This window comes from Dermacentor albipictus, chromosome 1 (assembly GCF_038994185.2).
Source record: "Dermacentor albipictus isolate Rhodes 1998 colony chromosome 1, USDA_Dalb.pri_finalv2, whole genome shotgun sequence".
Taxonomy (NCBI): Eukaryota; Metazoa; Arthropoda; class Arachnida; order Ixodida; family Ixodidae; genus Dermacentor; species Dermacentor albipictus.
The window spans coordinates 491,668,663-491,694,031 of NC_091821.1; the positions used below are offsets into that span (position 1 = coordinate 491,668,663).

The following is a 25,369-nucleotide window of genomic DNA, read 5'->3' on the forward strand; positions in this document are numbered from 1 at the left end:
TTTAGCTACTACAATTTTTCCTTTCAGAGTGCTGTCACAGAACTTGACTGGCCTTCATAAGTCCTTTCAAGCTGCTTACGGACGCTTTTAGCCGAGAAGGACGTGTCTCTTGCGTACTAAAAGAATAAATAGAGTTGAAGTTAAAATCACGTGCTAGGCGAGACACCTTAACACCTACGCGCAAAGCTTGTCGGCTTTACTTATTGCACAAATTTTATTACTCACAGCTTGGCTTTTCAGCCAGGACACTAGCTCATCGCATTTCCAGTCGTAAAGGCCTCTGCAGAGCTATTTATCACTCTCATAGTTCTGCCCATCTCCAATGGAACGACTTGCTTCCCCACCTCGCGCTGCTCTCCCATTCTGCTGCTTTCAGGAATACTGTGGATTGTATTAGTTTGTGAACGTGTACACTATAGTTGTGAATGTATGCACTAATAGTGAATGTATGCACTAGTTGTGAATGTATATACTAATAGCGAATGTACGCACCTCACGTAGAACCCCTTCATTAGGGAGGGAGGGGCCTTTGATATTGCCACATGGGGTGGCACAGCAAGGGGATTGAAGAAGAGGAGAAAGGAGTTCGTGATGGATCGTACGTCGGCGCTTACGTTTCATAAAGTGCAAACGCCTGGATCTTCATTCAGCGTGCATACTACAGCTGGGCATACGCGGCAATTTGGTGGAGGTGCTGAGTACGCTCAACTTATGCAGGAGACCCCACTGCTCACCCCTCGCTGCAGTAACCAAGAGTATTTTACTCTGCTGCGGGTGTAAATTTTTGCCAGCAACACGATTACGCTAGTGCCGAAAATTTACGCCAGCAGCTAAGTAGAAAAAACTTGGTTACAGCAATATTAGCTGTTTTGGTCCGTTTGAGCTTTGCACCATCAGGTGGATGCACCATGCAGGGCGCTCCCGTTTACTACTCCGCCTGCGTTTGCCCCAATACCGGACACGGTAAACCTCTCTGATACATATAAAAACTATGTCTGTCGACACTTAGCGAAATATTTATCAGATTACCTACCCGCTAGCTACTCTGAAGTTCTCGTACACAGCGAGGGTCACGTAGGTAACGTGACCGCTTAGGGGCAGCGATGTTTTCGGCCGCCCCAAGGACGCAAGTAGACGTAGCGGTCTGCGCATGCAGTACCGTCGCCCCTAGTCCTTGCGTACGCAAGCCGCTTGCGTCCCCTAAACTCAAGCTCTTTACTGAGTGCGCGGCATAACGCTCGTATACGTGTGCTCTCTTTACGCGGTCAGGCTCGCTGCACCTTGGTTGAGGAGCAACCAATAGAGAAATTCGAGGAAAGCCGCATAAACACAGTATTTTTTTTTCTGCAAGCTTCAACCTGAACACAACCATAAGAAAACGAAACTGCCCAAGTGGTACAGCACAAGAGAGATAGTCATATTCCAAGTCCAAACGTATCCTCAGAAGTGTCACGCTCTTAACGCGTTGAGAAGGTGCTGTTATGATGTGCCTTTGCCACAGAGTTGGGTCATTGGTTGGGTCATTGTCTCATTGGTTGGGTCGCTTCTGCTACAATGGCGTGCCTAGAAAATGCATCTCGAACGCATTTGGTAAAGTAAACTCTTTTGTGGCTTCCGACGGCCTCATTTCCGCGTTTCTCAGTGCACATGGTTCGACCCTGTGCTTAGCGGTTCGCTGTTCGAAAGATTTGGTTTCACCAATTCTTATAGTGCGCAGGATCTGCAATATTTTTCCGGAAAAAGAACTCGCCGCCGCCACCATTATCAAGCTTAAAGCGTCGGTTTGCGAGCCTGCATATGGGCTATTTATTTGTGGACGTACATTATGACACGTAATTGAGGACGGTAAGCGCACCACTGCCATGCCACTTGTATGCTCTACGTTGTCTGCATGTGATGGCACAGGCGTAGAATAATACATCGCGGAATGATTAAACGTGCAGCTTGACTCCTCCGAGGTCCGGTGCGCTCACATGTCCCATCGTTATCATTGCACCACAAGTGGTCTTATTTTTTTTTTCGTAGTACAAAAGTCATTCGCCATCTTTATTTTCTGAGTGCTTGCATGATTACGGTCCGCAGTTTGTTCGGGTATGGCATGGCGATGCGAAGGCGACTGGCGAACAAGTGAGAGTCAGTGTTATTCCATTTTGCTTTCCTGACGTGCTGCAACCTTCCCTGCCGCCAGGGCAATCTAGTGTATAGAGCACTCCATAACGTCGTTCCACCTCGCCTTACAAGATATTAAGGAGCGTCGGACTTTATATTGGAGTGCTTTTGCGTGGCAGCTGGAGACAGCGTGCGATACACACTCCCGATTATCGCGAACAAGAAAGAAAACACAGTGGCTCATTGGGAATGGCTGAATAAAGCAAATTTAACTACATCAACAGATGCAGTAAATAAAATACGCTATTTCATTAGGAGCCAAGTAGGCTGTCTAGTTAGCTATTATGCAGCATTTTATTTTCAGGTTTGATATACGATATTCGTTTCTATACGCCATACAGAGGTGCACTTATTCGCCCTACTCTGCCGCTCCCTGTGCAATTACTTTATAAGACCGTTTGCTGACCTTACTCATTCCGTATGCGCATCTTCGAACCATTGCGAAACGTGGTGCGAGAACATTCATTATTAGGAAATCAAATCTTTATCTCGGCTCGGTGCCGTCTTTAAAGGCAATCAGCACCATCAACATCATCAGCATATCTTTATGTCCGCTGCGGGACGTGGGCCTCTCTCAGTGATCTTCGATTACCCCTGTCTTGCGATAACTGATCACAAGTTCCGCCTGCGTATTTCCTAATTCCATCACCCCACCTAATTTGCTGCCTTCCTTGACTCTAACTCCCTTCTCTTGGCGGGTTGAACATCAAAAGGGCAATAGGAACGTTAAAAGAAACAGATGATGTCAACTAAACAAATCAGCGTGGGATTTTGACGAAACATTGGCTGATTTTATTAGTCATTTCTTGTTGTTCTGACCGAGAACATATCGCAAGGCCAAATTCGGATTGAACTTGGGAGTATGGACTGACGTGGGCGCTGTTGTGTGTTTGCGCATTCGCAATCGCCTGCTCTCGTAGTCAATAGCCTAAAATGTGCATTCGTAGTAAACCTAACATATCATCTATCACGCAACGGCACTTTTTGTGTCACTGTATAAACAGATTTTTTAGCTACCATACCGGTTCAATATCACTCTTCACTTGGGCCTTGAATTGGTGCCGATAGGACACGTTTTAAAGTTACGTTTCCTTTCTTGCGCAGCCTTCCATCCCAGAGGAGATCTGCGCACGTGCTGCTCTCAGTGGACGCTTGGGCGTAGCAGCGAGAATGATGCTGTACCAATCGAGAGGCAAGTAGCTCGGTTTTCACGATTAGGTAGCAAAAAATTAGCCTAGTAAAACCTCGTTATAACGAATGTGTAGGAGGACCCAAATTATTTCGTATACGCTACTTCTTTATGTCCTACATTTGAACTACTGCACTCCGAACTATATGCCCATTTCAAGGGAAATTTCACTTACTTCGTTATATCCACTATTTCTTCATATCCCGTTTCGTTATGACGAGGCTTGAGTGTATTGTTTTTTCATCCGCATGATAAACAGTACCACATACCAAGTGAATATGAAACAAACGTTTTAGGAAGTACTTTTTATACTTGTCTAGCGAAGAAAAAAGGAAGAGGGACCTACATCTGCTTCACAGGCGTTCACATTGTTTCGTACTATTGGTAGCAATAAAGATTAAGTTCTTTCTCGCACGAACAAAGAGGGGGTAACATTTACAAGCTATTTACACAGTCGTTTTATAATGACTAAGCAAAGGTAGAAAACACGACCTCCATACTACGCCATCTTTGTCACACATAAGAGATTTGTGTCAGTATTGACACGTGTGCCTAATCTTTCTTTCGCGGACTGCAGTTCATCCACTGACAACCTAAAGTTATCACCCAGCTCAATAATATTAAATTATTATATGAATTCTGAGATTTTACGTGTCAAAACACCGGTTTCATTATGAGGCCCACCTTAGTGGGGGACTCCGAATTAGTTTTGGCCACCTGGGAATTATTAACGCACACTCAATGTGTGGGACCTGGGTCTATTTGCATTTCGCCCTCATGAAAAAGCGACCGCTATGGCTGGGATTCGATCCCGTAACCTCGTGCTTAACAGCGCTAACACGAAAGCCGCTAAGCGTTCGAAGCCGCAACGTCGGGTTGGGTTATTGTCGATTCTATCCGATGTGTCTGTTATCGCCGAACCTTCAGTTATCTGATTGTATGCTGGACGCGAACTGCCTAGCACTTTCCGAAAGGCATGCAGGCACCAGCGATTACGCTACAGCCTTTGACGAGTCATGTATGAAAGCCCATGCGCTAGACCGGCACATCTATGTCGACGATCGCCGACTGCTGTGCTAATAATATAATATTATATGGGGTTTTACGTGCCAAAACCACTTTCTGATTATGAGACACGGCGTAGTGGGGGACTCCGGAAATTTTGACCACCTGGGGTTCTTTAACGTGCACCTAAATCTAAGTACACGGGTGTTTTCGCATTTCGCCCCCATCGAAATGCGGCCGCCGTGGCCGGGATTCGATCCTGCGACCTCGTGCTCAGCACCCTAACACCATAGCCACTGAGCAACCACGGCGGGTGACTGCTGTGCTCGCCGCTTTCAATGAGCATCGAGCGTCACTAGCTTAGTGGGAACACGTTCGCCCCAATACACGTTAGTTTCGCAATTTAAATTTTTATTACACTACATTCTTCGCCGTCACTGCAACGTGACATCTGGTTGAGGTACTTGTGCATTCATGTACTGAACGCCCTCGCAAAGCCGTGATCCAAACCCAAACTGCGAAGACAACAGCAACTGCAACAAGAACCAGCAAGCTTGCTGCAGGCTACAAAGATTTCTACAGCAGTACGGACCTCTTGCCGAGAACACCAGAGAAATCAAGGCCAAGTCATCAACCACAGTGGCACCCCAGGGTGCCCCATCGTTCTGCAACTGTCCAAAGAGCCACCAATCTTCCGCGGATCATCATTCCAAGAGCCAGAAGGCTGGATGAACGCGTATGGTATGGTCGCTTCGTTCAAGGACTGGAACTACGATTACAAGCTGCGCCATGTCTACTTTACCTTCGAGGATGCCGGTTGAAAGTTATTTGGGAACCGAGAGTGAACCCTAATGACATGGGACGTAATTCCCAGCAGCTTCTTGAACACCTCCGCGAGCGTCGCGCGAAAGGAAAGGGCGGTGTCTTTGCTTGAAGCCCGCGGGCAACTACTCAACGAGCACATACTTGAGATATCCCGCACGCTCACTAAAACAGGGAGATGAATGAGCGCCGAAGAAATACAGATAACTTTTATTCTTCAAAAATATAAAAAATTTCAAGAAAGTTCAATAAAAAAGTAGCCCAAAAAAGACTTCCCTCGCTCACAGTTTTATGCACACTAGATCTTCCGACTTGGCTTTAACCTCCTGTTATACTACGACTTTCTCAGATTACCTCGAGCATCCATGACGGCCACCATCCGTCGGACGAGGCTGTTCAGCAGGCAGACGGCGAGGCCGGCATGCGCCGCGCTATTCCCCTCGGCCTCCTCGGCCATTCCCCGCAGGGGCGTCTGCGTCAGCAGACGACACCACGTAACCACGTCTGCGACACCCCGTAACCGAGCGCACGAGGGTTGGACCCTCCCGCGTCTAACCATGTGCGGCTTAGCCGTATCCGGGAAAAGGGGGATCCTGGCGGTTGAGCCAATGCTGTGTGTTCGGACCTTTAAGGGCCCCCGGCGGAGGCCACACACCTCTTTGGCCTCTGCTTCACGTAGACGGCACCCCGGGACTGACCCACCCGGGGATATCGGCAGTCGCCTCTTCCTGTCTCTCACGCCACAAACCTTCGTCTTTATACCTCACTTTTTGTTCTTTCCTGTCTTCTTCTCTTTTCCATTTACTCCCTTTCTCCACGGCGGCACGGGTTAACCTTGTGTATGTGCCCTCCCTTGGGTATAATATATTTGGTTGTAGTGGCAATGTACGGTTGGCGCCTTCAGCCTTACGCGTTAAGGCCTGCAGAGTCCCCATGGTGGGCTCAGTGGTGGGTGGCCGCCATTGCTGCCGAAAACGAACTGATATACTGTGGGAACACCCGCCTTTCCCCGCCTACTTGATCGTCACCCTCAGAAGAGGGGACGCCGCACCGATCACAGCCACACTTATTGATGTATTTATCTCTAACCTAAATACTAGTAGCTTACTTTCAGGTGTATTACACAGTTCTATCAGCGACCATTATCCCATTTATGTGCTCCTGAAGTGCGCCGGAAATAAACAACACAGCCTATCAGCGCAGAATACTGTGCAAAGTATTACTGCGGACACCCTCGCGTCCTTTTTTTTCTATTCTTTCAAATCAAAACTGGGATGACGTCTTTTCTTCTGAAACTGTAGATGCGGTGTATGAGGCAATAATCACCTGTTTTAAACGCTTATACCATGATAATTTCCCTGAGAAAACTGTAAAAAAGTCCACTAGACATCGTAAGCCATGGATAAATCGAGATTGCCTTAGAATGATTAAAAAGAAATACCGGTTATACAAGAAATTTATGAGGACCAAGTCCCTTGCTGATGTAGGCAAGTTTAAACAATACCGCAATAAAGTAACGTCTTTTCTCAAAAACGAAAAAAGAAACTTTCTGTACAATAAGTTTGACGGAGTTCTGTGATGGTAGCGCACAATTTGGAAAAAAGTTAATAAAATATTAAACTGAGCACAGTCTACTTCAGGAGTTACAGAGCTTTGGTTTGAAGCTGAACGTATTGAGGGTGTGGCACTTGCAGAGAAATTTAATACGTTTTTGAAAGATAATATAAATACCGGTCTGAGTTCAGATTTCGCTTGCAACACTATACGACGCAATAGCAATAGTATATTTTTGGAACCTCCGGATGACACTGAAGTGTGCAGTATTTTTACTTCCTTTAAGAACAAAAGGTATTGTCATATAGATGGCACTCGAATCTCACCTGTAAAATTTGTCCTCACTCCAATAGCACAAGTATTAACTTATATTTATAACCTTGCCTCAACAAGCGGGTCCTTTCCAATGCAGATGCAGAAATCTAAGTTAATAGTATTGCATAAAAGCGGTGATAAAAATAGAATGTCAAGTTTCCGACCGATACCATTTTACCGCTTTTTTCGAATGGGTTGGAGAAAATTATTGGAAAACGGTTAATGAAATTTTTCAATAGGTTTAAATTGTCATCAACAGCACAACATGGCTTTTTGCGAGGTAAATCTACCGAATCAGCTTTATTGTATCAGAAAGAATAAAAAATTGTGCATCGGCATCTTCATCGATTTCTCAAAGGCTTTCGATCGCCTTAATCATAATACCTTACTTAAAAAATTAGACCTTTATGGCAAACGTGGCACTCCACTTGAACTGCTGAAATCCTACCTACGTCATCGTGTACAATGCGTTAAAATAGGGCCACATATATCTCCATTTCAAACTATTACTGCTGGTGTCCCACAGGGTAGTGTTTTAGGGCCCCTACTTTTCATTTTACATATAAATTACCTTGTTTTGACTGTTAGCCAGCCAAAATTTGTAATTGATGTGGACGATGCAAGTTTATTTTTCACGAGTAGTTCCATAACAATGCTCTTGATAAACTTAAGGAATGGTGTGAAGCAAACTCTTTACTCATCAGCAGTTCTATTCAGTACAAGACAGTTTCCCACTCAACCCGATATACATATATACATAGGCAATTCACGTCTCCAGTTTCTAGACACTGTCAACATTTTAGCAGTAACTTTTAGCAAGACCATGAGCTGGGACACTGAAGTGCAGTTCATTATGAGCGAACTGGCAAAGTGCACCGGAATTCTCGCAATATTTCTGCATTTTCTGCCCGAACACATAAAATTAATTATTTACAAAGCGCTTTTTGTATCCCACCTAAATTATTGTTTCTTGGTTTGGGGTAGTACCACTAAAACAAATATTAATATAATATGCATGCTTCAAAAGAAAGCTGTACGCTACATTGCAAACCTAGACTACCTTGCTCACACTCCGGAACTGTTGGCTCGTTGCCAAATTTTGCCGATTAATACTGTGTATGGATATTACTTAGCATTAAAATATAAGCGTTGTATCCAAAATAACAAGCTTAATTTTCTTGAATTACCCTGCTTCAGTCAAAATCTTTCAGAATAGTCCTTTCGCAAGAAAGAAATTTGGCACATTCCCTTCTCCCGTACAATGTACGGGCAACAGATGCTCCGACATAGCCTGCCCTCTGTTTTGAATAAATTATACTCAAGGGGTGCAATTGCTGAAACATGTTCACTAGTTGACATGAGAAGTGCATTAATTCCCTAGTATCTTCTTTTTGAAAGCCGCGCTCATGTATTTTTTTTTCGTATCTTGCTGCGATGTATCGTGTGTAATTTTATCTTGCTGCGTTGCATTTCTGTATTTTTTTACTATTATGCAGTGTTTTTTTCTGTTCTTATGCTTTGTTCACAAACTCATGCATATACGAGATATTTTTGCCCTTGTTAAATAGCCAGAGCGTTCCTATGACTTTTACACTTTGCGTTTTCGCTGTATGCCTTGTACAGGGGGGGGCTCGGGCGTCCCTCAAGTGATTGTGTTCACTTTTTGCCCGGGCCTACCCGCATCGTTGATTTTTTTGGTGATGTAAATAAACTTCAACTTCAAGTAAGTATTTGACCCGCACAAAAGAGAACTACCCGAAATCCCATGTTGTACATAGTGAGAATGCTGCACAACAAGCCACTCATTTCACCATTCATAGCTTCCAAATATTTGATCTAAGCCTTAACGTCACGTTATAAGGTGACGAAAATGGCAAACGGAGACCTTCTTCATGAGATCCCTAAAGAAAAATACGAGAAGCTAGGTAGTCTGGCGACATTTGGTAACATACACGTTTCTGCTACACCACACCAATCAATGAATAGCTCACGCGGAGTCGTGTCAGAGGCAGACCTTCAAGATTTGACAGAGGCTGAACACCCCGAAGGGTGGAAAGATCAAAATGTTACCAATGTAAAGCGTATTACCCTTAGACGGGGCAAGAAAGAAATTCCCACCGAACACCTTGTCTTAACATTTGCATCTAGCGTTCTGCCGGAAACCAATGAAACAGGATACATTAGGCTACCTGTCCGACCATATATTCCAAACTCCAGGCATTGTTTCCAATGCCAAACATTGGGCCATGGTTCGCAGAGCGGCCGTGGTCAAATAACTTGTGTAAAGTGTGGAGTGCAGGGCCACCCCTCCGACAACTGCAGTGGCACACCTTACTGTGTAAACTGCAGTGGTCAACATCCAGCCTACTCACGCTGCTGCTGTCAGAACTGGAAGAAAGAAAAAGAGATAATCACCCTTAAAGTCAAGGAAAATATTTCGTTTAAGGAAGCCCGTAAACGGTGCTCACCTTTCCACAACACACCTTATTCTTATGCGGCGCGTCGGGGGGCAGCGTCGCAGCGGCCATTGCGAAGCGCCCAGCCCGCGAGCAGCGAGGAGGTATCTTTGGCTCCTGCCCCCAGGGTGGAAGTAGGTAAGCCTACTCCATGCAACCAGCAAACAGGCCAGGCTGCCCTTGGGTTGCCGGCCACACAAGAGTTATCTGCGGCAACCTGCGTTACACGCAGTGAACCCGCAGGAGCGATAGCGGCCTAGAAGGTAGACGCAGCCGAGGCTGCCACAACCTACCCGGCCCCTCCCAGCGCTGGAAACAGCCAGCGTAGCTCAATCCCATAGGCAGCCCCATCGACATCCGGGCTGGTGGGCGCAGGGGCCTTGCCTTCAGAGGCGGGGCTCTCTAAGGAAACTTCTCGCTCACAAGAGCGTGCGTCCGGCGCCTCGCAAGAGGCAATGGACACTACACCTCTCCTCACGACGCACCAAGTGCCTATAGGGTGGCGAGGCTCCCTCGAACGCTTCAAAAAGGGTAAAATCCCCGTTACAGGGCTGGAAAGAGCTCTGTAATCTAACGCATCACTTCTGTTTCTGTATACACAGCACCAATTTACTTTAAATATGGATACACAAATCATTCAATGGAATGTCAGAGGTCTTCTTAGGAACCATGATGATGTGCAAGAGCCTATCCACAAACACAATCCAAAAGTGCTGTGCTTACAGGAAACGCACCTAAAACCACAACACACAAACTTTCTCCGACCGTATGTCACGTTTCGCAAAGATCGCGATGATGCTGTTGTATCATCAGGCGGTGTTGCCATTTTTATCCATAGAGGCATTTCGTGTCAGCGCTTACAGCTACAAACACCCCTTGAAGCAGTGGCGGCTCGAGTTGTTCTCCTAAGCAATCTCATTTCCATTTGCTCCATTTACATACCCACTATTACACAGTACACAAACATGAATTTCAGTCCTTCATTGATGAATTGCCAGAACCTTACGTTGTCCTTGGGGATTTCAATGCGCACAACTGCCTGTGGGACGACTCTTGTATAGATGCGCGAGGTCGTCTTGTTGAACAGTTCCTTTTCTCTTCTGGTGCGTGCCTTCTGAATAAGAAGGAAGCCACATATTACTGTCTTGCAAACAAAACCTTTTCTTCAATTGATCTCATCATAGTTTCTCCTTTTATTCCGGCTGAACTGGAATGGGAAGTTACAAACAATCCTTACGGAAGCGACCACTTCCCCATACTGCTACGAGCACTTAAAGAAAACGAATATCCACCACAGACTCCTAGGTGGAAGATTGACACAGCTGACTGGGAGAAATTCCGAACGCTAACTAGTATATCATGGGATGACATGTCCTCGTTAGGAATCGATGCTGCTGTGGAGTATTTTACAGCCTTCATTATAAATGCCGCATCTAAATTCATATCACAAGCAAATGGCTTCGCATTCAAACGGCGTGTTCCGTGGTGGAACGACGACTGTAGGGTCGCCCATAAGAAACAGAACAAAGTGTGCGGGTTCCTACACGCCTCTCCCACTGCGGAGAATCTGAGTAACTTTAAACAAGTAAAATCCCAAGGTAGGAGAACGTGCCGACAGGCTAGAAGAGAGAGTTGGCAGAAGTTCTTATCGGGTATCAACTCCTATACAGATAATGCTAAAGTCTGTAACAGGGTTAATAGGATAAGAGGGCGACAAACATATTCACTTCCTTTGGTAAACACACAATGTAATACCCTGCTTGATTAGGCGGACTAACTTGGGGAGCACTTTGGGAGAGTGTCAAGTTCCACCAAATATTCAAAACGCTTTCTCAAATATAAGCAAATAGAAGAATGTAAACCACTCATAAGAAAGTGTCGGCAGTATGAACCATTCAACCGTCCTATTAGTATTGCAGAGTTGAGAGCTGCCTTCAGCGCATGCAAGATCTCTGCACTGGGATCTGATAGAATCATGTATGAAATGCTAAAAAATTTACATAATGATACGCACGTTACACTGCTTAGAATTTTCAACACTATCTGGGATGCAGGGTACCTTCCAACCACATGGAAAGAAGCCATTGTGGGCTTCCGAGTAGGGCGCTACACTACTGATCATCTGGTACGTGTTGAAGGAAATATCCGTGACGCATTTGTACACAAACAGTTTTTCTTATCCATATTCCTCTACATGGAGAAGGCGTATGACACAACGTGGCACTACGGCATCTTGAGATATTTGTCAGAAATTGGTATTCATGGTAATATGCTAAACTTAATAAAATGCTACTTGTCCAATCGTACCTTCCGGGTAAAAGTCGGCAATGTACTGTCACGTCCTTCTACACAAGAAACTGGCGTACCCCAGAGAAGCGTGCTCAGTTGCACACTCGTTATTGTTAAGATGACAACACTCCGTGCTTTTTTACCACCGGCCATTTTGTATGCTGTCTACGTGGACGACATTCAAATGGGTTTCAAATCCTGTAACCTCACAGTGTGCGAGAGACAGGTACAGCATGGTTTGAACAAGGTCCCACAGTTGGCAGAGAAAAATGGATTTAAAATCAATCCTCACAAGTATTCTTGTGTTCTGTTCACAAGAAAGAGAGGCCTGGTTCCAGATCCTTGCTTAGAACTATGCGGACAAAAGATACCTGCATACCAAGAACACAAATTTCTAGGTGTTATACTTGACAATAGACTCACTTTCGTCCAACACATTAAACATCCCAAAGAAAAATGTCTGAAAACAATGAACCTAATAAAACTTCTATTGCAGACTACGTGGGGTAGTGACAGGACGTGCTTAATGAATCTCTATAAGAGCCTGATTCGGTCACGATTAGATTATGGTGCCATGATCTATAGTTCTGCCGCCCCGAGCGCGCTAAAAATGCTAGAACCTGTTCACCGTCTAGGTATGCGCTTAGCCACGGGCGCTTTTAGAAGAAGTCCCATTGAAAGTTTATACGTAGAATCAAAAGAGTGGTCACTTCATCTGCAGAGAACATACATCAGCCAAACATATTTTCTGAAAGTGCACTCTAATCCTCAACATCCGTGTTTTAATACCGTTAACGATATGACATATGCTACACTCTTTCGCAATCGTCCCTCCGCAAGACAGCCTTTGTCGCTGCGTGTGAGGGAGCTTATTGAAGAAATGCATGTCCCATTCTTCGAGCTTCGCCTAATGCATCAAGCCAAGCTGCTACCTCCTTGGGAGTGGCAGCTGATACAATGCGATAAATTTTTAATCAAGTTACAAAGCACGCTCCAGAGATTGAAATCCAAATGCATTTCCTTGAACTCCAGTACAAGTTCGCCTGCGCCGAGTTCTGCACAGACGCATCGAAATCACGCGAGGTGGTGTCCTACGCAGCCGTCTGTCCATTCTTCTCGGAATCCGGTGTACTGCATCCGAAAACTAGTATCTTTACGGCTGAGGCCTACGCACTATTGTCGGCTGCGAAGCATATAAGGAAATCAAAACTCCAGGAATCAGTTATATATACGGACTCCCTTAGCGTTGTGAAGGCACTGATGTCATTCTGTAGCCACAAGAATCCGGTAATTAATGAACTCTGTTACTTTCTGTGTAAAGCGTACATGTGTAACCAGCATGTCATGATATGCTGGGTGCCAGGTCATAGGGGCATCGAGGGTAATGTTCTGGCGGACCAGATGGCCACGTCAGCTGCATCGCATTCTGTTAATCCCACCGCTGCAATCCCTGTCACAGATCTGAAGCCCTTCTTACGGAGGAAATTACGGAACCACTGGCAACGCCTGTGGGACGCGGAAAGTAATAATAGGCTCCACGTGATAAAGCCTTAGTTAGGATTCTGGCCCTCTGTAACAAAATCAGGTCGAACAGATGTCCTGTTCTGTCGTATCAGAATAGGACACACATTTGGCACCCATAATTTTCTACTCACCGGAAATGACCCTCCAACCTGTGGTAGATGCGAGGAAAGGCTTACCGTCTTACACGTCCTCCTAGAGTGCCCAAAAGCCGAATCTGAAAGAAAGAAACATTTTACCTTAGCATACCGCCAGCACATCCCCCTTCATCCAGTAATGTTACTCGGCCCAGAACCACTATTTGACACCAATGCAGTCCTAAGTTATCTGAAAGACGCTGTGTTGCATGTTGTTAGCCCCACATGTTCGTAGCGTCTCCTCTCTTCAGAGGATGCCGCTGTGATAGTTATTTCGTATAGCACATGCCTCTAGGCCCTTGTGTTTCAAGGGCTCTGGCGAGGCAGCAGTGCTCCAGGTAATTTTACCACCTCATATATTTCCATTTTGCATCAATATTTTACGATGGATTTGAATGCTCATAGAACACGTCATTTATCATCGACATAATCTTATTACAGAAAGATTTTACGCACTCTAGAGCGAATAATTTTAAGGCCCCTTTACATCCACGCCACACCAACTTCATAGATCTCATACCTACATTGGAAACTCATCACCGTGGACCTGGCGCTCTTTGGCCATATCTGGCCCTTGCGCCAATAAAAGCCATACATTCATTCATTCATTCCTCGGCCGTCCACAGTTCATCGATGAGGCTCTGTGAAGCGGTTGATGAGGCATGTAATTTTATGACACCCAAGCCATTGTCCAGTATATTCATGGCTAGCCCTTTCGGTTTCAAGTACGTATATATATATATATCGCTAAGAGATTTATTAGCAACGGGCGCGAACGGGTAGCTGTCACAAGCATTCGGCGAAAGACAGCAACCACGAGCTCATGCCGGTAGCGATGGTGCTGTGGCGCAGGCGGCTACTTTTCTTCGTTACAATCGCCCTCCGTAGAAAAAGGCGCCATCCTGGCGGCTTAAGGCGAAGAGACTACTATTGGGTCATAGTACGGCTTAATGCGAGAAACGTGGACAAGTTCGCGGCCGCGATGGCGTAGGTCCGTCGATGGCGTGAGGGACTCTACGATGTAATTCACGGAGGACGTTTGCTCGAGAACGCGGTATGGTCCTAGGTACTTTGCGACAAGTTTTGAGGAGAGGCTCGGAGTAGTAGCGGGCACCCGAAGCCATACGAGAGAGCCAGGCAAAAAAGTTGGTGCAGAACGGCCGGCAGGTTGACGGGATTGCTGCTGCCACTGGTCCTCGGTGGAAAAAAAGCGGGCAAGCTGGCGGCATTCCTTGGCATGACGAGCAGCTTCAGATAGCGGAGTACTTTCGGACGCGTCAGGTGTATATGAAAGAATGCTATCGAGAGTAGTAGAAGGTTCTCGTCCGTATAGGAGAAAGTAAGGGGAAAAACCAGTAGTTGCTTGGGTCGCAGTATTGTACGCATACGTCACGAAAGGGATAACTTGGTCCCAGTTTGAATGATCAGAGGCGACGTACATGGAGAGCATATCGTCAAGAGTACGGTTGAAGCGCTCGGTCATGCCGTTAGTCTGCGGATGGTATGCTGTACTGGTGCGGTGAACGATTCGGCATTCGTCGAGTAGTGCCTTCAAAGCATCGGAAAGAAAGGCGCGGCCTCTATCGCTCAGAAGTTCGCGAGGGGGCACCGTGGCGAAGAACGAAATGTCGTAACAGAAACGAGGCAACGTCGCGGGCGGCGGCAGTCGGCAGAGCAGCTGTTTCAGCATAGCGGGTCAAGTGATCCACTGCAGCAATAATCCAGCGGTTACCTGCTGGAGTGGTGGGTAGCGGTCCATAGATGTCTATACCAACACGATCAAAAGGCCGACGAGGGCAGGGAAGGGGTTGTGACGGGTAGACTTGTCCGGGAGGTAATTTTCGGAGTTGGCGTTGAGCGCAGGAGCGAATGAACTTTCTGACGTAGTTATACATGCCGCGCCAATAAAATCGGATGCGTAGTCGAGCATATGTCTTGTAGAGGCCGGCATGTGCGCACTGAGGGTCTGCGTGGAAAGCGTCGCAGATAAGGTCACGGAGATGGCGGGGTATCACGAGAAGCCACTTGCGACCGTCAGAGAGGTAATTACGACGATAAAGAAGGCCGTCGCGAATGCAGAAGTGGGTAGCCTGGCGGCGAAGAGCGCGAGATGGGGAAGAGGTGGATGGATCAGAAAGGATGCTGATGAGAGCACTGATCCAGGGATCCTTGCGCTGCTCCGACGACATGTTGCGCAGTGAATGAGATGGAACTGTGGGCTCAAGGGCGGATAGGCAAGCGCAGTCAGTGGAGACCGGTAAGCGAGAAAGGGCGTCAGCGTCCGTGTGTTTGCGGCCGGAACGGTAGAGGACACGGATGTCGTACTCCTGTAGCTTAAGGGCCCAGCGAGCAAGTCGGCCAGATGGGTCCTTAAGGGTAGACAGCCAACAAAGGGCGTGATGGTAAGTGACGACATCGAAAGGGTGACCATACAAATAAGGACGGAATTTTCCAAGGGCCCAAATAATGGCTAAACACTCTTTCTCTGTAACAGAGTAATTAGCCTCGGCCTTCGTCAGAGTTCGGCTCACGTAGGCAACGACATATTCATCAAAGCCCGCTTTTCGTTGTGCGAGTACGGCGCCAAGTCCGACGCCGCTGGCATCGGTGTGGACCTCTGTGGGCGCTGCAGGATCGAATTGGCGGAGGATAGGTGGCGAGGTTAGCAGGCGGCGTAATTTCGTGAAGGCGTCATCACAGGCGGGCGACCAAGCGGAACGTTCTTTGTCGCCACTCAGAAGGGCTGTCAGGGGTGCACTTATGGAAGCGAAATTTTGAATGAAACGTCGGAAGTATGAGCATAAAGCAAGGAAACGTTGAAGCTCCTTTAACTTCTTTGGTTGCTAAAAGTCGGTGACAGCGCGGAGCTTGGCTGGATCCGGAAGGACTCCGTCTCGTGATACAACATGGCCAAGAATAGTGAGCTTTCGGGCGCCGAAACGACATTTTTTAAGTTAAGTTGAAGTCCCGCGTCAGTAAGGCATTTGAGAACTTGCTCGCGACGGCTGAGATGGGTTCAGAAATCAGAGGTAAAGACAACTACGTAATCCAGGTAGCATAAACATGTATTCCATTTGAGGCCGCGTAAAATATCCATCATTCTCTCAAAAGTGGCTGGAGCGTTGCACAGGCCGAAAGGCATTACGATGAATTCGTACAATCCGTCAGGTTTTACAAATGCTGTTTTAGGTCGATCAGATGGTGCCAAGGGGACTTGCCAGTATCCGTAACGTAAATCCAGCGAAGAAAAGAACTCAGCTCCCTGCAAACAGTCGAGGACGTCGTCAATGCGCGGTAACGGGTAAAAGTCCTTGCGCGTTATCTTGTTCAGACGTCAGTAGTCGACGCAGAATCGAATAGAGCCATCCTTTCTCTTAACGAGGACGACCGGTGATGCCCAGGGACTGTTGGAAGGGTGCACAACACCACGCTTGAGCATGTCAGCAACCTGGTGGTCAATGACACGGCGCTCAGAGGCGGAAACTCGGTAAGGGCGCTGCCGTAAAGGTGCGGGACTGCCGGTATCTATTTGGTGAAAAATGGTCGATGTGCGGCCCAAACCGGAAGCATGGCTGTCGAAAGAAGCGCTGAACCTCTGCAGGAGAGCAATAAGCTGGCTTCGTTCTGAAGATGACGTGCCATCGTCAATGGAGCATTGGAAAGCGTCGAGGAGTGACTGATCAACCGCAGAGTCACAAGTAAGTGCGCCAAGACCCGCAGAAGTAGAAACGGCAGGAGTGTCAAAGATGCAAAAGGTGTCGACCGGTTGAACAAGGCCGAGGCATTCACCATGAGATAAAGCTAAAGGGCAGGCTGTGGGATTGTCGACGACCCTTTTCGTGACGCCATTGCGAAGAGTAAGGAGAGCAAAGGGCAGCGGAGAACATCGGCGGTGAATGAATAGCTCAGAGAGTGTAAAGAGCACAGTGGCATCAGAAATAGCGGCGCACGACACAGGCACAAGCAGGGAAGAGCGTGGAGGGACGGAATTGTCTTCGAAAACAAACAGTTTAACACTGGAAGGGTCGTTTTTGATAGGCTCGATGACGGGAAGTGCAGAAAGTTCGTGTTCGGCGTGACAACAGTCAATAACGGCGTTGTTGTTTGCAAGGAAGTTCCAGCCTAATATGATGTCATGGGAACAAGTGGGCAGCACGGCGAATTCGACGGTATACAGTAGACCTTGAATGAAGACGCGAGCAGTACAGGCAGCGAGAGGCGTTATATTTTGAGCGTTCGCGGTTCGAAGGGAGACGTCGGAGAGAGGCGTCAAAACCTTTCGTAGTGTGCGGCAGAGTTCGGCGGAAATTACGGATACGGCGGCTCCTGTATCTACAAGTACCAGGACGGCGATTCCTTCGACAGAGACTTCGATGACGTTGGCTGGAGAGGGACGAGGACTTCGGCATTGCGACGTGGGCGCAGTTCGTGCCTCGGGAACTGCGGCCATCAGTTTTCCTGCTCGGTGGACACGGGACGACGCCGCATCGGAGAAAGCGAGCGACGACGGGGAAATGGTGAGCGGCGAGCAGATGCGGTTGGGCGGTCAGGGGAAAAGGAAGAGGAAGGAAGGCTGGAAGGCGACGAGGAAAACGGATTGGGGAAAGGTGGCGCTCGCCGGATGTTCTGAAGAGGAAGCATGCCACGACGACAATGGCGCGCCACGTGACCAGCACCACCACAAGCAAAATATATTGGGCGGTTATCGAAGGTGCGCCACTGGTGGGGGTAAGATCCGAGTCGCGGTTGAGGATTCGGAAAATGCTGTCGATTGGGCAGCGGCATAGGAGGAAAATGCCGGCGGTCGTGAATCGGCATAGATGGCGGCAAAAATGTCGGTGGTCGATGCATGGGGGGCGGCAGGGGCGCTTGTGGACGAGATCGGGAAACTGCTTCAGCGTAAGTGAGAGGAGCCGTGAGTGATGGCTGCTCAACGGCTGGAGGAACGGCTTGAGAGATTTGTTCTTGAATGAAGTCGCAAATCGTAGGATTCAAAGCAGGGGGTGGTTCCTGGACAGAAGATATCAACGATAGCTGTCGGGCCACCTCTGCGCGAACGAATTCCTGGATTTTTACGAAGAGAGCAGCATGGTTGTCGTCGACTCCAAGGCTTGATAGAGAGTCGGCGGGCGGGGTGGGACGTCGGGTGTGAAGCCGTTGCCTGCGCAACTCGTCGTAACTCTGGCACAATTCTATCACTTCAGCGACAGTGTGAGGACTCTTCGATAATAACATTTGAAATGCGTCTTCCTGAATACCCTTCATTATATTTTTGATCTTCTCCTCCTCTGACAGCGACGCATTCATCCGTTTGCAAAGGTCGACAATGTCCTCAATGTAGCTCGTGAAGTTTTCTCCGATCTCTTGGGATCGTGTGCGCAAACGTTGTTCTGCACGAAGGTTTCGTACTGCAGGCCGACCGAAAACTTGGGTAAAGTTGGTCTTGAAGACCAACCACGGAGTGAGGTCGGCTTCATGGTTTAGAAACCATAGTTTCGCAACGTCCGTAAGAGGAAATGCGACGTTTCTCAACTTGGTAACGTCGTCCCACTGGTTATGTGCACTCACTCGCTCATAAGACGAGATCCAATCTTCAAAGTCTTTGTCATCTGTGCCGGAGAAGATGGGGGGATCTCGCTGACGCAAGGCACCGGCACAAACCAAGGTGGCCGGCGCCATTGGAGGAGCTGGAGGAGTGCGTGCGTCGTCGGGCATGGTGGGGGCTAGAGTGCGACTCCGAAGTTCCAGGGTGGTCGAAACCCAGCACGTCCACCACTTGCTAAGAGATTTATTAGCAACGGGTGCGAACGGGTAGCTGTCACGAGCGTTCGGCGAAAGACAGCAACCACGAGCTCATGCCGGTAGCGATGGTGCTGTGGCGCAGGAGGCTACTCTTCTTCGTTACAATATATATATATATATATATATATATATATATATATATATATATATATATATATATATATATATATATATATATATATAATAAACAGTAGGAATGGGGTATGGTATCCGCCATCTTTTTTATTCTCACCCCTCCCCCCTTCATCGTTAAGACACCCTGTAACTTCTTCACAACGTCCGCGTACACTCCCCCTCTTTGAAGACTCATCCCTCCTGGGATGATACATAAATACGTTCCCAATGGTTGCAAACTCGAGCACGCCGTCATCGTTGACGTAACCAACTCTCTTCAGAAAACCTTTTTTGCACTGCAGTTAGCTCTACGCGATACAGTCCCATGTACACCTGCTTCGCACCCGAAAAACGTTTTCTGACGAGTACTAAATGGTTGAGCTGTATAGGGGGTATAAGCGTGTTGTGGCGGCGGTCGAACTGCCTCTTCATATCTTCGCGGTATCGCTGGTAGGCTTCCGCAGTTTTCCGCTTCTCGCACAATTGCAGGCGGTCAGCAATACCAAGCTGTTGATTAGCAGGGAGCACCGGTGTCTTGCCAAATGCTGCGAAATAGGGACTACAGCCAATACGCGCAGTGTGAAACCGATTGCGATGAGCTACAGTGGCCTCCAAGCAGCACTTCCATCGGTGTTTGAAACTAGGATACTTGGAAATAAACTTTTTCAAGTCTCGTGTGATTCTTTCAGCCATGCCATTTCCTGCAGGATGGTAGGGCGCGCAGAGTCGCAAAACAACTCCTCGTTCCTTCGCCCACTCTTGCACACGCTTGCTTACGAATGCTCGTCGATTGTCTGATATTACTACTTTGATGTTCTTAAACATCTCTCGGCTCAAAAAGGGCAATCACACTATTTGGGCCTACCCTACCCAGTCGTGCGGCCACTATTCTAGTGCACTGGTCTATTGCCACTAGGAAAGACTGTGGTTTTATTAGTCCTGAAGCCTATTCCTTAAGCTCAGCAAAATCCACCTGGATGACGCCAAATGGTTTGTCAGAATGTCGAGGTAGGACCATCTCGCCTGTTCTCTAAAGGTACATTACTTTATGGACTTGACATTGATGGCAAGACTGGACGTACCGCTGGACGTCGTCTTTGAACTGTTTCCACTAGAAACGCTGAAGAATCTTGCGATAAGTTCGCCAGAACCCGTCGTGCCCGCCAGAGTCCGGGGAGTCATGATAAAGTTCCAAGATTCGAGGCATCATTGTTTCCGGGACTATGCACTTTCCATCGTGGAACTCCAGTTCTTCACTTCCCTCCCACATCAGAGTTGAGCTAACAGTCTCCTGGTATGGGGTCACCGCAAGTCTGAAGAGTGCGTCTGCATCCTTCAGGTGTTCTCCAAACCTGTGATGGACCACGAACACAAACTGTTAAAGTTCACTCACCCACCACGCAATTTTTCCTCTAGGCTCTGCGAGGTTAAGGATATACGTTAAGCCTTCGTGATCGGTAAAGAGCGTGGAGCTCCTGCCAACCCGGTAAGGTCTAAAATAGCATACGACCATAAGGACTACCAAAGCTTCTTTCTCCGTAGTCGTGTAATTCAGTTGCGCTTTCAAGAGTGCATACGAATAATATCCCACGACCTTTTGTTGCCGGCTCCGTGGAGCTTCTGAATCCCTCTGGTAAAGGACTGCGCCTGCCCCGTAATGAGAAGCGTCAGTGTTTAGCTCGGAGGGCAACTTGTAGTCTGGAAGTGTCAGAATTGGGTCAGACGAAATGATGCTTACAATGCTTTGATAAACGGCATCTCACTCTGCTGTCCACTGAAATGACATATGCTTCTTGGTAATTTGTGTGAGGCACTTTGTTTTCGTGGCATAATCTTAATGAAAGCCCGAAAATGCCCCGCAAAGCCGATGAATACCCGTAATGAGTGTAGGTCATACGGTTTCTGCATTTTTGAGATTCGTTCGACTGATTCCTGCTTTGTTGTCTTGGTTTGGTCATCAAATACTCAACCTACAAACACAACTTTTCTGTGGAAAAACTAACTTTTCTTGTCATTAATCTTAAGCTCCGCATCACTCAGTGCTCGAAGTACACTAGCAAGATGCTCTGAGTGCTCCTCCGCATTTCGAGAGTAAATGATTATATCGTCGGTGTACACTTTACAAAACTTCCCAAGGAACGGTCGCAAGACGTCATTCATCATCTTCTGGAACCAAGCGAGTGAGTTTTTCCATCCATACGGAAGTCGATTATAATACTCATAGATGTCAGAAGGCGCTATGAAGGCAGAGTATTTCTTGTATTCATCAGAAAGTGGAACTTGCCAAAATCCTTTACATAAATCAATACGCGAAAACACTCTGCAGCCACCCGTCTCCTCTATGATAGAATCTATTAGTGGCATAGGAAAAGGAAGAAAGCTTTGTCTGCTTCTTAATTTCCCTGTAACCCGTGCAGAGTAGGAGGCTTCCATCTTCCTTACGTGCAATAGTGATGGGCGACGCGAATGTAGATGTGGATGAACGAATTCTCAGTGCATCCAACATATTTTAAAGCTCGTTCTACAGCCACATTCTCTTCTCCCGCGACAAATTAAATGCCTTTTTTCTCGCCACTGAAGTAGCGCCTAACTTAAACGTTACCTCAAACATTGTAGTTGCCTTGGGATATCCCTTCAAGGATAACGATTCCGGGTAAAGCCTCTGAACATCTTCACACAACGATAGCTGCCACAGGCTCCTCGAAGAAGTTGAAGAAACGATGAGATTGTGCCGTTTTTCATCCGTAGTTACTTCTGCAGTCCAGTAGATATTAAGGCGAAGTGAACTGATGGCTGGACGTGATAGGAGTAATTCATAGGGTACTCCGTCGACTACTAGCGCCTGCGTAGCCATACTGTTGCCGAGACAGGATATGGTTAAACTTGTCTATTTAAAATGAATATCTCGCCTTCTGTCGTATCCATGAACTTCCTCAGCCCGTCTCTGTTGTACTTTCTCAGTCTCAACAATACGGGCATTTATAACTGTGATGCTTGCTCCGGTGGCAACTAACGCGCTCGTTTCCTTTCCATCAACAAAAACAGATATCTACAAGAGGTTTGCATGCGTCAAATGAACAGTTTCTCTTGATGTCTTCAGGCGGAAGCTGAAGCACTCTTTATCCCAGCATCTGACTCTTCGTGTTGGCTTTAGCCTCCTTGGTGAGTCAAAAAGGACACAGGAGAAGCGGTAGATTTTCCAGCTTGCAAGCAGGCGTCTTTCATAAGCTCGTGTGGCAGTTGGGCGCCTTGCACCAGGCATCATGGGCTGCCGCTGGGGTCCCGAGTCTTGCAGGTAGGAGAAACCTGCAGAAATTCTTCAACCGTTTTGGGCCCTCTCACTTTATTTTGCTTGTGAAGGTCCGGACTCAAACCATGAATGATAAGCGGAACCACAGACGTCTCGGGCAAGGCTGAGTCAGCCAGCTGGAGTAGCTTCCTTTTCTCATAAAAATAGCTGATTGCAGACCCAGACCTGTACTTGAACGCAATAGCTTTATGCCATAATAATACCATGTCCTCTCCAAAAGAGCTGAGAAATTGCTGCTTCCACTCCGTCCATGGCTCGTTGCTGTGAGCGTTGACAAGCAATTCGTACCAACTCGTGGCTATTCCTGATAGGAATAGAAGCATGTTTTTCACTTTATCTTCAGCACTGTGCCTTTAGTTTTCATTGCATGCATATTAATAAAATATTAGCCAGTACTCGAGACTACTGAAATTTGGATTATACATGGCTGTCTTCACGTATTCAAGACACGGCCTGTTCATTCCTCATTCAGTCACGTTTACAAGCAAATGCATTAATTCATTTTACTGTCTGTTCTGTTCCACTTCAAGAAGTTTAGTGAGCAGGTTGACGCCACTGTCAGACGAAGGAACGGTAGCAGGCTTCCTGCAGTTTCAAATTGGACTCAGAACAAACGTCTCAAAATCTGGAAGTTTCATATTCAGCTTCACTTTTTCTTTCGCAACTAAGTCATCCTAAGTGAGCTACGTTCAAGCGCTTATATAGTAGGCAAATGCGTCAGTGCTCACTGCTTCCGGAAGAGCTTCTTCCTCTTCATCTTGAGCCGTTGCAGCGATGATGCGGATGCCACGGCGTTGATTTGTTTCAATGATGAAGTCCACCCACATCTCGACTTGAATGTCCACAAAGAAAAAATGCGCCTGCACCAATTCGTAATAATACATAGTAGGGCTAGGCCATGGTGTCAGCGATCATAATTCTCACCCCTCCTCCCTTCGTCGTCTTCGTTGACACCCTGTAACTTCTTCACAACTTCCATGTACAATATATACATATATATATATATATATATATATATATATATATATATATATATATATATATATATATATATATATATATATATATATATATATATATATATATATATATATATATATATATATATATATATATATATATATATTGCACCATAGTGCCTCTTTGCTCTAGAAACGGAGTGACCGACACTGCCATATGGACAGGGTCCTGTCTTGCTGGTAGTCAATGAAGCCCTCTGGAAATGGCCAGTCCAAGACCGGGGGGGGGGGGGGGAGGCGAGGCAGGGTAGACGCTGTATAGGAAATATCTGTATGCAGCAGCGTTGAACCGTCCTTCGAGATGTGCCAAGTACCCGACTCCGCCCTTTGATATTGTAGCGAGGCTGAATAAGTGCAACATCACGCTTATATGTCGACACTGCGCATGACCCACTGCGGCACTACTTTGTATATATATCCCGTTGATTCTTGCAATAAAGTTATTCACTGCCTGACCCCGACTCGCCTACATGGTGGCAGCGGTTCACTATCGCTATGTCGGCCTCGTCACTGCTGCTTCCCCCGCCGAAACTACTGGACCCGTCAGCAGACGCATGGCTTGGATGGAAAACTTGGAAATGTGAGTTCACATTGTTCTCCACGGCTACCCAGTTAAGTAAGCAGCCCAAAGAAGTCCAAGCAGCAACGTTACTTGTAACAGTTGGAGAGGAGGATAGAAAAGCTTACAACGCCTTCAAATTCGAAAATGAAGCGGATAGGAACAACGTCGACATTTTGCTTCAGAAATTTGAAGAATTCTACAAGCTAGTGACAAATTTGACGTTTAATGAATTTCGTTTTGGATCAAGAGACCAAAAGCAAGAGGAGGGTTTCAATGACTGGATACCCGACCTCAGGGCTTTTAGCAAAGAACTGCGAGTTCGGGGACATAGAAGACCGTTTGCTCCGTAGCCAAATCATTCTGGGACTGGGATAGAAAAGCTTGCAGGAAAGGCTTATTTCCAAGAACCCGTCATACAGTAAGACCATTGAAATTTACCGGGCCCAGGAACTGGGAAAAGAGCAATATAAAGAAAATAGTGAAGGCGCAGACGCTGCACGTGCCACAGTAATTCAAGCAGTCACCAAAGAAAGGAAACCGTGTGGTCATTGTGTCTATACCACTCACCGTGGCGAAATATGCCCGGCTGAAGGGCAAACATGCAAGAAGTATGGTGGGCGTAATCACTTTGCTCAAGCATGTAGATCCTCGGTGCGACGACAAACCAGAGGCGTTAAAAAACGTGCTGCGCGAGGTACAAGCTGAAGAAGACTATTTTCTTTTTACAAGCCCTGACTGTCAGTGCATTCGAAGCGGCAGATCATTGGAGTGCAGCAGTTGACATTGAAGGCCGTAAGTTAACGTGCAAGCTGGACACAGGTGCTAACTGCTGCGTCTTTTCAAAGAAGGATGCTAAACTGCTGCCAAACAAGCCACAGCAAACCTGCCACGCCACACTGACCGCTTTTTTCGTTCATAAGACTACTGCGAGATGAAAAATTCGGCTGCGACTGTCAGCTAACAGCAGAGTGCACGAAGAGTCGTTTTTCGTAGTCGAACAAAATGTACCCGTGACTTTGAGCGGATCAGTGGCGGAACGCCTCGGGTTTCTTTGTCGCGTGCAAAACGTTCACGTCGAAGAGTTATACCCGGCAGCACAACCTTT

General features: G+C 47.0%; 1 protein-coding gene across 1 annotated transcript in view; it reads left to right on the forward strand.

The window, feature by feature from the left end:
* The window catches only part of LOC135911951 (neprilysin-like), a 178,306-nt gene that overhangs the window by 120,813 nt on the left and 32,124 nt on the right, over positions 1-25,369 (forward strand). The window contains exon 12 of the mRNA XM_070531765.1: positions 3,274-3,361. Within this exon, the coding sequence (XP_070387866.1) occupies positions 3,274-3,361 (88 nt within the window). The remainder of the gene's footprint in view (positions 1-3,273; positions 3,362-25,369) is intronic.